The sequence below is a fragment of the Leopardus geoffroyi genome, chromosome D3 (assembly GCF_018350155.1).
Source record: "Leopardus geoffroyi isolate Oge1 chromosome D3, O.geoffroyi_Oge1_pat1.0, whole genome shotgun sequence".
NCBI classification, from domain to species: Eukaryota; Metazoa; Chordata; class Mammalia; order Carnivora; family Felidae; genus Leopardus; species Leopardus geoffroyi.
Genome location: NC_059339.1, coordinates 46800040 through 46814671, shown reverse-complemented (window position 1 = coordinate 46814671; position 14632 = coordinate 46800040). Strand labels below are relative to the sequence as shown.

Sequence of the window (14632 nt, the reverse complement as noted above, 5' to 3'; positions counted from 1 at the left end):
AACTTCCATCAGCTACTCCCACTGCAGCTTTCTTCCTGCTTTCCACATCACCTTACAACAGTTAGAACAAAGTGAAGTCTACCCTATACTATATAGGGTCCTATTACTATTTTTTTTAATTGTGGCAAAAGACACGTAACTTAAGATTTGCTATGTTAACCATTTTTAAGTGTGCCATTCAGTGGTGTTAAGTATATTCATACTGTTGTACCAACCAATCTCCAGAACTCTTCGTCATGCAAAACTGAAACTCTACACCCATTACCAACAATTTCCCATTTTCCCTTCTTCTCAGCCCCTGGCAACCACCATTCTACTTTGTGTCTCTATGAATTCAATGACTGTAGGTACCTGATGTAAGTAGAATCATACAGTATTTTTCCTTTTGTGACTGGATTATTTCACTCACTTAGCATAATATCCTCAAGTTTTATCCATGTTGTAGCACGTGTCAGAATTGCCTTCCTTTCTAAGGATGAATAATATACCACTGAATGTATATAACACATTTTGTGTATCTATTTATCTGTTGATGGACATTTGGGTTGCTTTTACCTTTTGGCTTTTGTAAATAATACTGCTATGATCATAGATGTACAAGTATTTCTTCAAGACCCTGCTTTCAGCCTCTTGAGGTATATACCCAGAATTGAAATTGGGGTATTGTATGGTAATTCTGATTTAATTTTTTGAGGAATCACTATATTGTTATCCCTGGTGGCTGTACCATTTTACATTCCTACCAGCAGGGCACAAGGGTTCCAATATCTCCACACCTTTGCCAACACTTGTTACTTTGTGTTTGTTTGTTTTTTTCATAGCAGCCATCTTAATGGGTATGACGAGATTTCTCATTATGGTTTTGATTTGCATTTCCCTAATGATTAATGATATTGAGCATCTGTTCACGTGCCATTTGTATATATTCTTTGGATAAATATCTGTTCAAGTACTTTGCTTCTTGTAATAAAAAAACAGATTGAGCTCTGTCTCTCTCTGTCTTAAAAATAAATAAACGTTAAAAAAAAAAATTAAAAAAAAAATTAAAAAAAGGGGCGCCTGGGTGGCTCAGTCGGTTAAGCGTCCGACTTCAGCTCAGGTCACCATCTTGCGGTCTTTGAGTTCGAGCCCCGCGTCGGGCTCTGGGCTGATGGCTCAGAGCCTGGAGCCTGCTTCCGATTCTGTGTCTCCCTCTCTCTCTGCCCCTCCCCCGTTCATGCTCTGTCTCTCTCTGTCTTAAAAATAAATAAACGTTAAAAAAAAAAATTAAAAAAAAAAAAACAGATTGACAAAAGAAAAACAAGCAGAAGTTTATTAACATGTACACCTCACATATGTGTGGGAGATACCCAGGAAAAATAAATAAAACTCCTGAGACGATCCAAGCCACTATCTTAAATGCCATCTTCATCTAAAGACAAAAAAGATGTTGGGGGGGGAGAAGGGAGAGGAGGTAATTTACAGGAAGGTGGGAGGAGGAAATGATTGGTAAGCAAAGGTTGCCCTTTGCAAGGTAGACATGCAGATAAGACACAGGTGAAAAAGTTGTATATGGTAATAGCTCTCTTTCTGGTACAGGCCCCCTTTCTAATGTAAATTTCCTTTATAAATGTAGATTTCCATTACAAAAAGGTAACTTTTTCTTAGTTTTCAGAACTTCTGCTATGTCTGCAGTTTCATGAAATAATTAGCTCAAACTAATCCTTATGCCAAAGAGGCATATTTCAGGTGGCATATTCAGCTACACTTCAGCACCAATATCTTACTGATTTCAGATCAATCTGATTTCACTTCTTTTACAAGAAACATCTATTAAGCTCCTCCTTTGTGTGAAACTTTAGTGGCATTTCACATACGATCTTATTTCATTCAACCCTCCAAAAGTCCTATGAGGAAGGATTATTTGCCCCATTTTACAGATGAGAAAAATAAAGCTCAAAGAAGTTAAGTAAGTTGTCCAAGATGGCTTCCATGTCCAAGGAACAGAACCAAAATTTAAATCCAACTCTGACTGCAAATCTAATTCTCCTTAATTACAAACACATAGTTGTGATTTATCTCTTGTCTGTCAAATGACAATAATACAATCTGGTAATGAGTTTGATGTCCTTTATTCAAAGAAGAACAATCCACAGATTAGGGGAGTACAGTGCCTGACAACCAGTAAAGCATTCTTGGCAAGGAATTTTGGGCAAGAGTGAGTTTTATAGAATATTAAGAGAGGTAAGATAGAAACATGGCTAGGAGGTCCGATTCCTTATAAGGCCAGCAGGTCCTACTGTTTAGAGTAGGGTAAGATAGCTAAAGCTGAGTTGGAGGACTATGATTGATATAAGCTGAGTTTCCTTGAGAGGCATTTCCCGTAAGTGCAGACAGACCTATGTTTAGATCTATGACATGGGTTGTGCTACTGGGGCAGTCCCCATTTGGTGGGTCCTGATATATGAATTAACTTTATCATGACCCTAAACAGTATGTAACTCAAAAGTGGGGCTAAATGGGAAAACAAAATGAAACAAAAAAACTCTTCCCTAGGTTCAGAAACCAAAATCCTATCTGTAAGCGTTACAATTTTTGACTTGCCTTTCTTTCTCTTTTTTACCTGGTCTACACCAGGGGGTTGGCAAACCATTGCTCACAGACCATAGTCTGGCCCCTGAGCTAAGAATGGTTTTTATATGTTGTGATATTATGCTTATCACATACTAAGCACCGTGGAAGGCATCCCATTTAATATCCATAATATCCCATCTCCATAATATCCCAGTCAGGGAAGAATCATAATCTACATGTTTATAAATTAGGAATCTAAGAGCAAAAAAGATGAAGTTCCCTGATAAATTCACAGAGAATATACCAGTGGGACAGTGTTGGGAGTACTGAAATTTACAGAATATGTCACAGGTACGCAAAACTGTAAACTGATTTCTCTGTATCTGAACCAACTTGGTAACAAGCCCCAATATTTCCATTGCTGGCAGGGGGGACATGTGTCATTTAAGATTACTCAGTCATTTCAGGTATAAATTATAGTAACCAAAGGCATTCAATTTCATTAGTCATCAGGGGAATGCAAATTAAGACCACAAACTGAAGGCACAATGTACCACACAGCATAATTAAATTGAAAGTCAGGTAATACCAAATGTGGATGTGCAGCAACTAGAACTTTGTTCACTACTGGTAGGAGTGTAAATTGGTTTAACTGCTTTGGAAAACTGCTTGGGAGCATGAGTGATGTGTGCCGGAACTCACAAAGAAGCGATTGCTAGGTTTTCAGGAAGTTTGCCACAGGTTGATTTCACATTGGTAGCTTGGAATTGAACGGTGTGGGAGTATATACAACACAGGAACTGGCAAATGTTATTGATGAGCAACCACCCCAGAGAGAGTTAAAAAATTTACCAGCACACCTTGGGGCGGCGTACTCTAAAGCTCTACATACGTGGATCCTGACTTGGCAAATTCATTTCCAGGTATATATGCTTCAGAAATGTGTATATGTGTTGACTACAAGCCATGCACGAGAATAATCGTAACAGCACTAATTGTAACAGCCTCAGACTGGAGACCCAAATACTCATAAACAGAATTGATACACTGCCATGTTCACTCAATGGAATATTATACAGTGGTAAGAATAAATTAACTGCTACATACAAGAATCAGATGAATTCCAAAAAATGTTGGAACAAAAGGAGTCCAAACAAGAGTACATACTGTGTAGGGGAGGCTGGGTGGCTCAGTCGGTTAAGCAACTGACTTCGGCTCAGGTCATGATCTCACAGTTCGTGGGTTGAGCCCCGCGTTGGTCTCCGTGCTGACAGCTCAGAGCCTGGAGCCTGCTTCGGATTCTGTGTCTCCCTCTCTCTCTGTTCCTCCCCTGCTCGTTCTGGCTCTCAAAAATAAATAAACGTTAAGAATACATACTGTGTGACTCCACTTCATGTTAAAGTCGAAACAGACCAAATTAACCTCTGGGGTCAGAAGTCAGGGAGATGGTTAGGTGGCAGAGGGGGAGAGCAGCTAATGTGGGATGAGATGCAAGGGGATTCTGCAGTGCTGGTAGTGTCCTTCCAACCTAAGTGCTGGTTATATAACTTTATTTTATGACAACTCATTAAGAAGTTCAATTTAAAAACTTAGTCACTCCTGGGGCGCCTGGGTGGCTCAGTCGGTTAAACGTCTGACTTCAGCTCAGGTCACGATCTCGCACTCTGTGAGTTTGAGCCCCGTTTCAGGCTCTGTGCTGACAGCTCGGAGCCTGGAGCCTGCTTCGGATTCTGTTGTCTCCCTCTCTCTTTCCTCCTCCCCTGCTGGTGCTCTGTCTCTCTCTGTCTCTCAAAAATGAATAAATGTTAAAAAAAAAATTTTTTTAATAGTCACCCTCATAATTGGATATCCATATGGAAATGAACTGCAAATTAAATCTCTTATACAAAAATTAACAAAAAATGGATAACAGATCTGAATGAAAAACAAACAAAAAACCTCTAAAACTTTAAAAAGAGAACAGAAAAAAATCTTTATGACCTGGGTTTAGGCAAAGTCTTTAGACCTAACACCAAACTCTTGATTAAAAACAAAACAAAAGGTCAGTTATGTCTCATCAAAATTAAATACTTTTACTCTGTGAAAAACAGTCAAGAGAATGAAAAGACAAGCAACAAAATGGGAGATTATTTGCAAATTACCTGACAAAGAACTTGTATCCAGAATATGTTTCTTGGTTTTGATAAATATACTATAGCTATATAAGATGTTACTAGTAGGGAGAGCATTTTTCAACTTCTAGTGAATCCATAATTATTTCAAAACAAAAAAAGATCAATTTAAAAATATACTGGTATTTTTTTCTACCAGAATCCCTACTGTCCCACATCTTTGGTATCCTAAGTATCTTCTAACACAATGCTAATGTAGGTCTAACCAATAAACCTTTCCTAGAGAGCAATTTGGCTAAACCAATCAAGCTATTAGAATGTATAAATGTTTGACCAAGAAATTCTATTTCTAGGAATTTTTCCTAATAATCAGAGACAAATACCAAAAAATCTGCACACAATGATTTAGTTTTTCATACATATTTAAGCGAAAAAATTGAAAAAAACTTAAAACATTGGAAACATGGGAGAACAGTTAGTATAGTATGATACACCCAGAAGACAGAATACAATGTAGTCATAAGAAATTAAGCCATAGAAGAATATTTATTGACATGGGAAAATGTTAACAATATGCTTCTATATGAAATATGCAGGATACAAAACAGTATATACAGTTTAATACCATTTTTATGGAAAGAAAAATAGCCATATATACAAAACCATGCACAGGAAAAAAATAGAAGGATGTACATAGTAAATGTTAATAATGGTTATCTCTAGATAGTACAATTAGAGGTGATTATACAATTTTCTCAGTAAATTTCGCCTGCCCGCCAAACAGTATCTGCTTCATGCTATTCTTTCTTGGGTGTGATTAGCTTGATGTAACTCTTTTCAAACAGACTGCTTCATGATATGTACCTCCAAACCATACTGCTTTTCCACGTAAAAAGTAGATGCTACTTGCTCTTACATAACTGGCATATGGAGAATATTTTTAACTAATACAATATACTACAAAATATGCCACAGCATAGATCTGGCTATAGAAAATTATTGTATGGAGAATCTGAAAATCCTCTACTGGAGAGAAATTTTAAATAGAGAAAAAGATGCTCTCATTAGCCAGGGGTCCACAATGGTTGGGTGTAAATAACTCAGATTCCAGAATTAGGGACTTTGGGATCTCTTCTTCCCAGCTAACTGACTTTAGGCAAAGGAGATTAGGTTTTTTAGTCAGGAAAATGTGATTAATAATTTTATAGAAAGATGCAAAAATAAGATTTTTTTTTAAATAAGGGAAAATGAGATCACAGATATTAAAGGTCTTCCGTAAAGACCTAAACAACTGAGATAAACAGCCAGAAAGAAATTCACATTTGGTGTTACAGAAAAATTAATTCAATTTTTCTGCAGCACCAAATTCTTCCTATTTTATATCTTTGTTCACAGGTTAGAATGTGTTAAAATTGTGAAATTATTTTAGTGTTAATTAATGGTCTTCAACTTCTTTAGTTAACAGTTAATAACACTGGATATACTTTTCATGGAACCTGACCTAGGTGTTCTAAATATATACAGCACATCTTCCGATGACTCTTGATCACTGGCAACATCAGACATATTTACAACAAATATGACTTGGATTTTATTTCTCAGAATCCATCCTAGTGGAAAGCTATTTACTCAATTTTTATTAAAAACACCAAATAAGGTTGTTGGATCTTTTAAAGGTAAGACATCAAGAGAACAGAAAAGGCTATCTATCTGTGTCTGCTTTTCTGCAATGCTTTCCATAATGCAAGCACCATTCCAAGTTGCCTCCTAATTTCTGTCCCCTTCCTTTGGAAGAGAATCTCAGGCAAATCTGCAATCAATTAATGACTCTCAATAATTGTTTGCAATCATATCTGAAGGGGAACAGTTAATGACTTACTGTTAGATCTCAAAGATAAATGTATTGTCTAGAGGTAAACAGCATAACTTGCAGATGAAAGGAACATAAAACATTGATCTTAAGGAAGATCTGGTAAGAATGGACAAGAGGGATTTTCTTTGTTTTCCCAACCAAAATGTTTGCTCCTTTTCACCCCAAAGTCAAGGAGTTGAGAAAGACAGCTGGAGCATACCTACATAACTATGCGATGATGCACTCCACCCCATACCAGTGTTGTTTTCCTACCTCTATCCCCTTCTAGAAAGGCCCCATTAACTGCAGAAGAGCTTCTACAGTAGTCCTAATTCCTCAATGAAGATCACAAGAAAGGTACTCCCAGGATATGAAAAGACCCAAAACTAGAATATTACACTAACACGTTTCAGGGGCAAGAGACTACTGACACTCCGTATCTACTGGTTTGCATTACAAGAATCAAAAAAAGTAAAAGCCAAAAAACCACATTTTGAAATTTCACAATCACCAATTTGCGACAGAAATCAAAGCATAACACTGTGCTAACAAATATGTCAGATGAATTATCGCTTCAGCACATAACTGCAGATGGATACGCCTGGATTTTTGCTTAATCATTACTCAGTGATGAACACTGTAAAATGCAAGGTGACTTCCTATGAACCAAAATCACAAGAAGAAACTCTCCAAGATCAATCTGCAATGAGCTCCTATTCCAATAAGCCATAAAGAGCAGTAAAAGGCAATATTCATTTAACGTTATGAGAATCCCGATGACAAGATATCAGGTATTTATATTCCTCTCGAGACATTTCTTCCCCACCTAACAAAGGCACTTGACATGTACTGAAATGGACAGTTAATTCAGGTACTGCCCTGGACAACTGTTACCTTCCTAAGATTAGATGAAGTGGCAATTAAGTTCAAATTAATTCTTCTGAAGCAGCCTGAAATACACATGAATATATCACAAGTTCTCTATTTTTGGCAGATGATATAACCAAAGAAGAAAAGGTAACGTTGGTGTCCACAATGGATTGGCTGACTTGAGCAGTCCAGGATCCTCTCTGCACAATATTCCTTGATGACTGTGGAATTTGTGTATAATTATAGGCAAATTAACCTGTTGTATAATTTTAGGTATTAATGTTCACTCCTCTTCTTGTCTTTTTTTACTTTTTTGTTTTTTCCCAAAGCCTTAGATGATTCCTCCTAAAAAAGATATAAATCAATGTAGTATCTCCCAGTTTATATCAAGATACTGGCTTAGGAACCTTAAGTCTAATCATACAGAATAAACAGAACAGTGAAAATATAATTACTTCCAGGTACATCATCTTTCTGTTTTATGGGACATTTTTACTTATAGTCTATTTTAATATTTCCAAAATAATCAAGGATAGTCAAGGAAAACACTCATCTAACAGATTTATGTTTGAATCTATTTAACCCATTGTGCACTTTTCAAAGTTAAGGTAGAAAACTTTAAATAAAATAAACATGTTTATAAAATATGAAACAAAAAAAATTCAAAGTTTAAGGGCAGACATCCAAATGCATGCCAGGGGAGAGGGAAGGGACTCTGACACTAACAGTGAATATCAGAATTTTACATATGTTTAATTTTTTTTTTGAACGTTTATTTATTTTTAAGACACAGAGTACAAGCGGGGAGGGACACAGAGAGAGGGAGACACAGAATCTGAAAGAGGTTCTAGGCTCTGAGCTGTCAGCACAGAGCCTGATGCGGGGGACCGTGAGATCATGACCTGAGCCAAAGTCGGGACGCCTAACAGACTGAGCCACCCAGGCGCCCCGGAATTTCACATACGTTTAAAGAACAGCTAGTTCATAGCATTAGCTACACAACCTCCCCTGGCCTCAATTTAGGGACTGAAGAATAATTGGGTCTTAAAATTTTTTATAAAATTCTGTATGAATCTATGAAATTAAGGCTCAAAGGGATGGAGTGATCTGCCCAAGGTTACACAACTAACTGGCCACACTGTTTTTACTAGAACCTAAGTCTACAATTTCCTAGTCCAAAGGTTTTCCCAGTGTACCACAAACACTCTGATTCATTCTTAATTTTCTGTCTGGGTTTGTTTTTTTTTACTTTCATAGGCAATGGTGAGAAACTCTATATAGTATCAATAAGCACTCACCGGTGAATTTGTGTAGTTTCTCTCCACCAGTATGTTTCTGGCACAGTTGTTGATATGTTTAAAGCGATCTGGTCCTAGTAGAATTCCTCCGTACCAGCGTGATACTACCACCATGACATTTCTCACATTCAAAATCTGTTATTTTCAGAAGCATAATTAGATATACACATAGACATGTACAAATTCGAGTTCTAAACTGCACATAAAATTTCCCTATGACTTGAATGGCAGAACCACCCAAGTGAGCAGAGCGAGATTCCTAAAATTCAGGTGACAGAATTTAGAAATCAAACACTGTGCTCCACAGTGTCCTCGAATTCCACATTGTGGGGCAACTGGGAAGAATGAAGGGGAACTCATGCAGGTAGTGTTCCAGTTCTTCATGAATTCAACCAAAATAGCTCAGTTTAAGCAGCCTTTTGCCCCTAGGCCAAACAACAACCAAAACATGCTTCTGAACAAAACACTGGAAAGAACTCAGGCTGCATGGGTAACTGCTGGGGCCTACCAGCAAGGTCTTCCTCAGTTGGGTATCTGTCAAATGCTGTTCTTAACATGAAGCCCACCAGGCTACAGGCCTGACCACACAGAGTTCCTATCATGGAAACGGCCTGGTTAGAAAACAAACCTCCACATACGGTAACAGAAGAAACTATAGCAACTACCTTAGGAAAAAAACCAATCTATTCTTAAAATTAATAGACAATTAAGATCAATGATCACCATACAGATGAAGAAAATCCAGCAGCATGAAAGAGAAAGGACAAGATAAACAAACTAAAATGGACCAGGAAAAATTTAAAGGGGAGAACATCTAAAAAAAAATCCTCTAATTACTATTCTCAGAGAAATTGCATTCATAAAGCCAAAACAACACATTATAAAAAAGGGCTCAACCTCATGACCCCAAGGTCAAGAGTCACATGCTTTTCTGACTGAGCCAGTCAGATGCCCCAACAAGAAAGAACTGTTAAAACTTAAATACATGATTGTTAAAAAAAATTTTTAATTCAACAGAAATCTTGGAAGACAGGTAAGAAAATGTCTTAGAACATAAGGTGAGGAGATGGACAAGTTAATGAAAAAAGCAATATTCTGGGTCTATCCAGATGGTCCAATAATACCCAACTAACAAGAAATGCACAAAGACAGAACAGAGAAAATACAGGGACGACATTGTTGAAAAACAAAAAGGAGATGCTTTTTTAGAGTTGAAGACAATCTTCTATCATTTATGACTGCCAGACCTTCCAAGCACAGCGCTTGTTATTAACCTTGGGCTTTCTGCCCCACATCAAGTGGTTAAACGTTTCTCTCAAGGTTTAAAAATTAACTACTAGTTATCCCAAATATATCTTATGTCATGTAGCCTAACTGATTTACTTATTCCTAAATGGAGCTCTGTTTCATTGAAAAATTTTATGGCTCAGAGAGCAGGATTACCAGGGTTTAACTTACACTTACCTCCATGAGATGGAGAAGACGCCCGCCAGCTGCTGTCTCCCCATCGTCCTCACAGTCCTGTAAGAAGGTCTGTTTATCCTCACAATATATTCTAGAAATACATATAACAGTGTTACACTTTGAAACTCCAAAATATTGCACCTAAAAGTTACACCTACATACTTGTTGCAATCAATTTACTTCCAAAATCTGCATATTTGTCAAAAAAAAATTCTTCTTGAACTATATATTAGATACATTTTCTCTGATTTGTTATCCAGTACATTTCATTTTTTTTTATATTTGGGAAAGCTAGGAATCAAGGGCACCTCCCTTAAAGCAGAAATGCTATAATTATGGAAAGGTGAGTTTATACATCTGACACTTCATCTAATCTTGAAGCTATAAGGTTACATAGAGTAGTCATTGAAAACCATTGATTGAGAATATACTGTAGAGAAGTATGTAGGCACCATGAAATGATATAAAGAAATAAGTGGCATACTTCAGTTTTCAAAGAGCCTTAGAGCTAGTGGAAGAGACAAAGAGTATATAAAAAAGATGGAGGTGATGGAATCAACATAAATTAACATTTTATACTTTCCTCACATCTTATTCTAGCCATCAAACATTTCTCTATCCTCCCCATTCTAAGAATTATAAGGTTTACCTTCTCTATAATTTTTCCCTTGGTTAATTATCAATATCTGAGATAAATCATGATATTTTTACCTATTTACATTATCTAGAAAGTTTGCATTTGGAATAATAATTTGGGCTACATTGTAGCAGAATAAGCATGGCAAGTAAGGGTGAGATATAAAAAGAAAACAGTGACAGTTAAGGTATGCTGTCTACAGGATTTCTTAGGTCCCTACAGATGACACCATCTAGGACTAGGCAAACGCAGCAAAGATACTTTTCCAGCTGTGGCTATAAAAAAGCCAGATACTACCATTTCTAATACCTAAGTCAATTATAGCAATCCTATTCATATATTTATTATATATTCATATGTATTATAGCAATCATATTCATTCATTTATTCACTCATTCCTCCTTCAATCTATCTTTCCATTCATTGACTCAATCAATATTTACTGCCCACCTACTATGACCAGGCTCTACGATTATTTAGAATTGACCTCATTCCAAGAGAACAAAGTTCGTGCTATTAGACAAAATTTTTTATGGCAAATTTAAGGCAAAAAGGTGTCAGCAGTTGGTGTATATTAGGACTGTAATTATAACCTAACACCATAATTTTATGGAACAAATGAAGAAAACTTGAGTTATAAATCAGTGCTGTTAGGTTTTTTAAAAATGAAAATACCAAGGACATTTTTACTTTCTCGGCACATGCCAGGAAGACGATAATGCAGTATCCCATAGCTGTGTATACCAGTAGCCTGAAGAGTGCCTCGTAACTCCAGAGCAGGAACACAGCCCCAGAACCAAGAAGTAACCTTAAAAGGATCCTAAGCATTCAAAATATACAACACAAAGTCCATATACGAGATAAAGGTTATTTACTTTACTTCCAGTGGGATCCTGCAAGACTCCACTTTGTACCTGGTTTAGTCTTAGGTGCCACACAATTCTGGCAAGCTAAGCTCTCTCATTCCCAAGTGTCAATTATAACATAATGGAGCAAGGTGGAGTAAGCGTGTAAGTCGTGCTGATATCTGTGAGAATTGACAGCTGGTCTGATCACCTACTAACTTGCAAAACTAAAAAAAATACTTCCAGGTACTTAAAAACAAAAATCTGGGGCCTGAAATAGAATATCTGGCATATTATTTAACTTTTTGATAACTTAAGATTAAAATTATATCCAGCGACTGATTGTTGAAGGTGCAGCCACAGAGCCATGTCGGAATAAAAGAGAGAGAAATCAGTTTATCAGACTCCACTTAACAACTTTGTGATCTTGAAAAAGCTAAACTTTTTGCAGGGGCAGAGTTCCTGAAATAATCAAAATTAACTTTCATAAAGTATTTGGCACAGAGTAGGCACTCAATAAACACATGGGATGAATGAATGGCAATTAATACTTTTATAGCACATTCAAATCACCGAGAGCAAGCAGAGTCTAATCCCTTGTTTTTATATTGATGACCCTAACTCAAAACATCAAAATCCTGCCCAGGGATACTCTAGTAAGCAGGGAATCATATAACAAATAGTTTTTGGAAATTTTGGCACTTAAAGAAATGTGACTTAGTAATATAAAAAAACTGACCTATCCAAAGTGATGGATTGTTTTTTTTAATTTTCTGATTTTCAGATAGCCTAGATTTTACTAATATTCTCAATCACGCTTTAAATTTGCACTAAATCTTGGGGCACCTGGGTGGTTCAGTCGGTTGAACATCTGACTTCGGCTCAGGTCATGATCTCATGGTTCGTGAGTTCAAGCCCCACGTCGGGCTCTGTGCTGACAGCTAGGAGCCTGGAGCCTGCTTCAGATTCTGTGTCTCCCTCCCTCTCTGCCCTGCTCATGCTGTCTCTGTCTCTCAAAAAATGAATAAACATTAAAAAAAAAAAGTTTAAATTTGCACTAAATCTCTATGTTTATATTCTGATTCATTTCAGTCCCAAAATATGTTAAGTCTATACTAATTTACGTATTTAGAAATATATTCTTCCTCTGTTTACTAACACTTCAGCAAACATTTGTATAAAACCTTAGTATTCAAAACTAAAAGGAATACAGCAAAAGAAGCACACTTACTTCCCTGCCAATGAAAGCATACACTGGTTTAAAAGAAACACTTGGGAAAAAATTTGGCACTATGTATCAAGAGTTTCAAAAATGTTCATACTTTTTGATGATTTTACTTCTAGGAATATATTCTTTCTTCTTCAATTACACCCCCATTTCATTTCAAAAAATAATCTCAAGTAACCAGAACCTACTCCAAGTAAATAATCTAGAATGTATACAAAGATGTTCACAAGAATATTTTTTATAATGAAAAATATGAAAAACTAGAACAAAAAGAAAATAGCTAATTACGGTATACAGCCCGAAAGAAATAGTACACAGCCATTACAATAATGTCTATAAAGCAATTATAACAACACGGAAAAATGCTTTTGGTAAATTGTTTATTTCAAGTTATTTAAATTCTAGTTAGTTAACATAGATACTACCGCAATGCACTGAAAAAATAAAAGTTGCATAGAAGACAAGGAAAATGTATCGATACATTATCAAAATGTATCCAACTATTATCAGTTACATTTAATGGCAGAAAAAGGCTGATTTTCCCTCCAATTCCTTTTCTTTTCTGCAGATTCCAAATATTCTATACGTGATTATTACTTTTATAATGAAAAAAACCCCACATAATAGTTATTATTTTAAAAATCATGCATCAGTTTCCCCATTTTTTACAAATTGAACATTCCTAAAATTAGGTTTACTCACCGGTATGCATAGATGTTGTGGGTGGCACTAGCTATTTTCTTATTCTCATACAATTTGGCAAGAACCATCTTCACCTTAAAAACAGCAGTAATATAAATAAACCAATGTATACTTTTTATTTATTCCATAAATAAATGCTAAAAAATATCTTAAAGCATATTGATATAAATACTGTTGTACTGAAACAGTGATTTAAAGAATTTACTACACTCTGAAAGAGCGATTTCCAAAGTTTTCTCCTCATTTAAAGAGTCTACTACACTCTGAAAAGGTCATTTCCAAAGTTTTCTCCTCGTTTTAGAGGCAGAAACTGATACTCTCAATTGGTATAAAAAACTACAGACCTGATATATTTTTTTTCTTCAAAGGCACAGGTAAGGCTTTATTGGGCCTTATAGTTTGAGCTGAAGCAGGGCACAGTGCTGACAGAGAGTGGTCAGGCTGGCCTCCAGATCTGGTATTTTTGAGTACCAAATAGCAACAAATATTTAAGCACTAACTACATTTAAGGTCCTTATAGATGAAATTGTCCCCCCTGTAAAGAATTTTAAACGTAAATATGACCATTTTTTAAAATGAACTCTGTGGGGCGCCTGGGTGGCGCAGTCGGTTAAGCGTCCGACTTCAGCCGGGTCACGATCTCGCGGTCCGTGAGTTCGAGCCCCGCGTCGGGCTCTGGGCTGATGGCTCGGGGCCTGGAGCCTGTTTCCGATTCTGTGTCTCCCTATCTCTCTGCCCCTCCCCCGTTCATGCTCTGTCTCTCTCTGTCCCAAAAATAAATAAACGTTGAAAAAAAAAAATTAAAAAAAAAATAAAAAATAAAATAAAATGAACTCTGAAAGTTTATCACACTTCTGTATCCAAATTGACAGGTACAACATGGTTATGTTCCAAATGTTGTAAGACCAAAGCTCTCTTGGAGTCCTATAAAGTTTACGGACAAGGTAACAAGAGCCAGATCTTGAAAGATAAGTAGCAATCTCTTTTGCACCAAAAGGGAAGAAAGGGGTGCAAGCAAGAAGAAGTCATTCCATTCAGAGGAAACTTCATGTGCAAATCTATCAGATGTAGC

At 36.5% G+C, this 14632-nt stretch overlaps 1 protein-coding gene across 6 annotated transcripts in view; it reads right to left on the bottom strand.

Moving 5' to 3' along the window:
* Window positions 1-5191: 5191 nt before the first annotated feature.
* IMPACT (impact RWD domain protein) overlaps window positions 5192-14632 on the bottom strand; it is a 30278-nt gene continuing 20837 nt past the window's right edge. For 5 of the 6 annotated variants that reach the window (XM_045456904.1, XM_045456902.1, XM_045456905.1 and 2 more), the window contains exons 8-12: window positions 13561-13634; window positions 10149-10239; window positions 9350-9367; window positions 8685-8819; window positions 5192-7731 (exon numbers count right to left, since the gene is read on the bottom strand). In XM_045456904.1, coding sequence (XP_045312860.1) covers window positions 7663-7731; window positions 8685-8819; window positions 9350-9367; window positions 10149-10239; window positions 13561-13634 — 387 coding nt within the window. In that variant the 3' untranslated portion in view covers window positions 5192-7662. The remainder of the gene's footprint in view (window positions 7732-8684; window positions 8820-9349; window positions 9368-10148; window positions 10240-13560; window positions 13635-14632) is intronic. The other variant, XM_045456903.1, reaches the window with a different exon arrangement.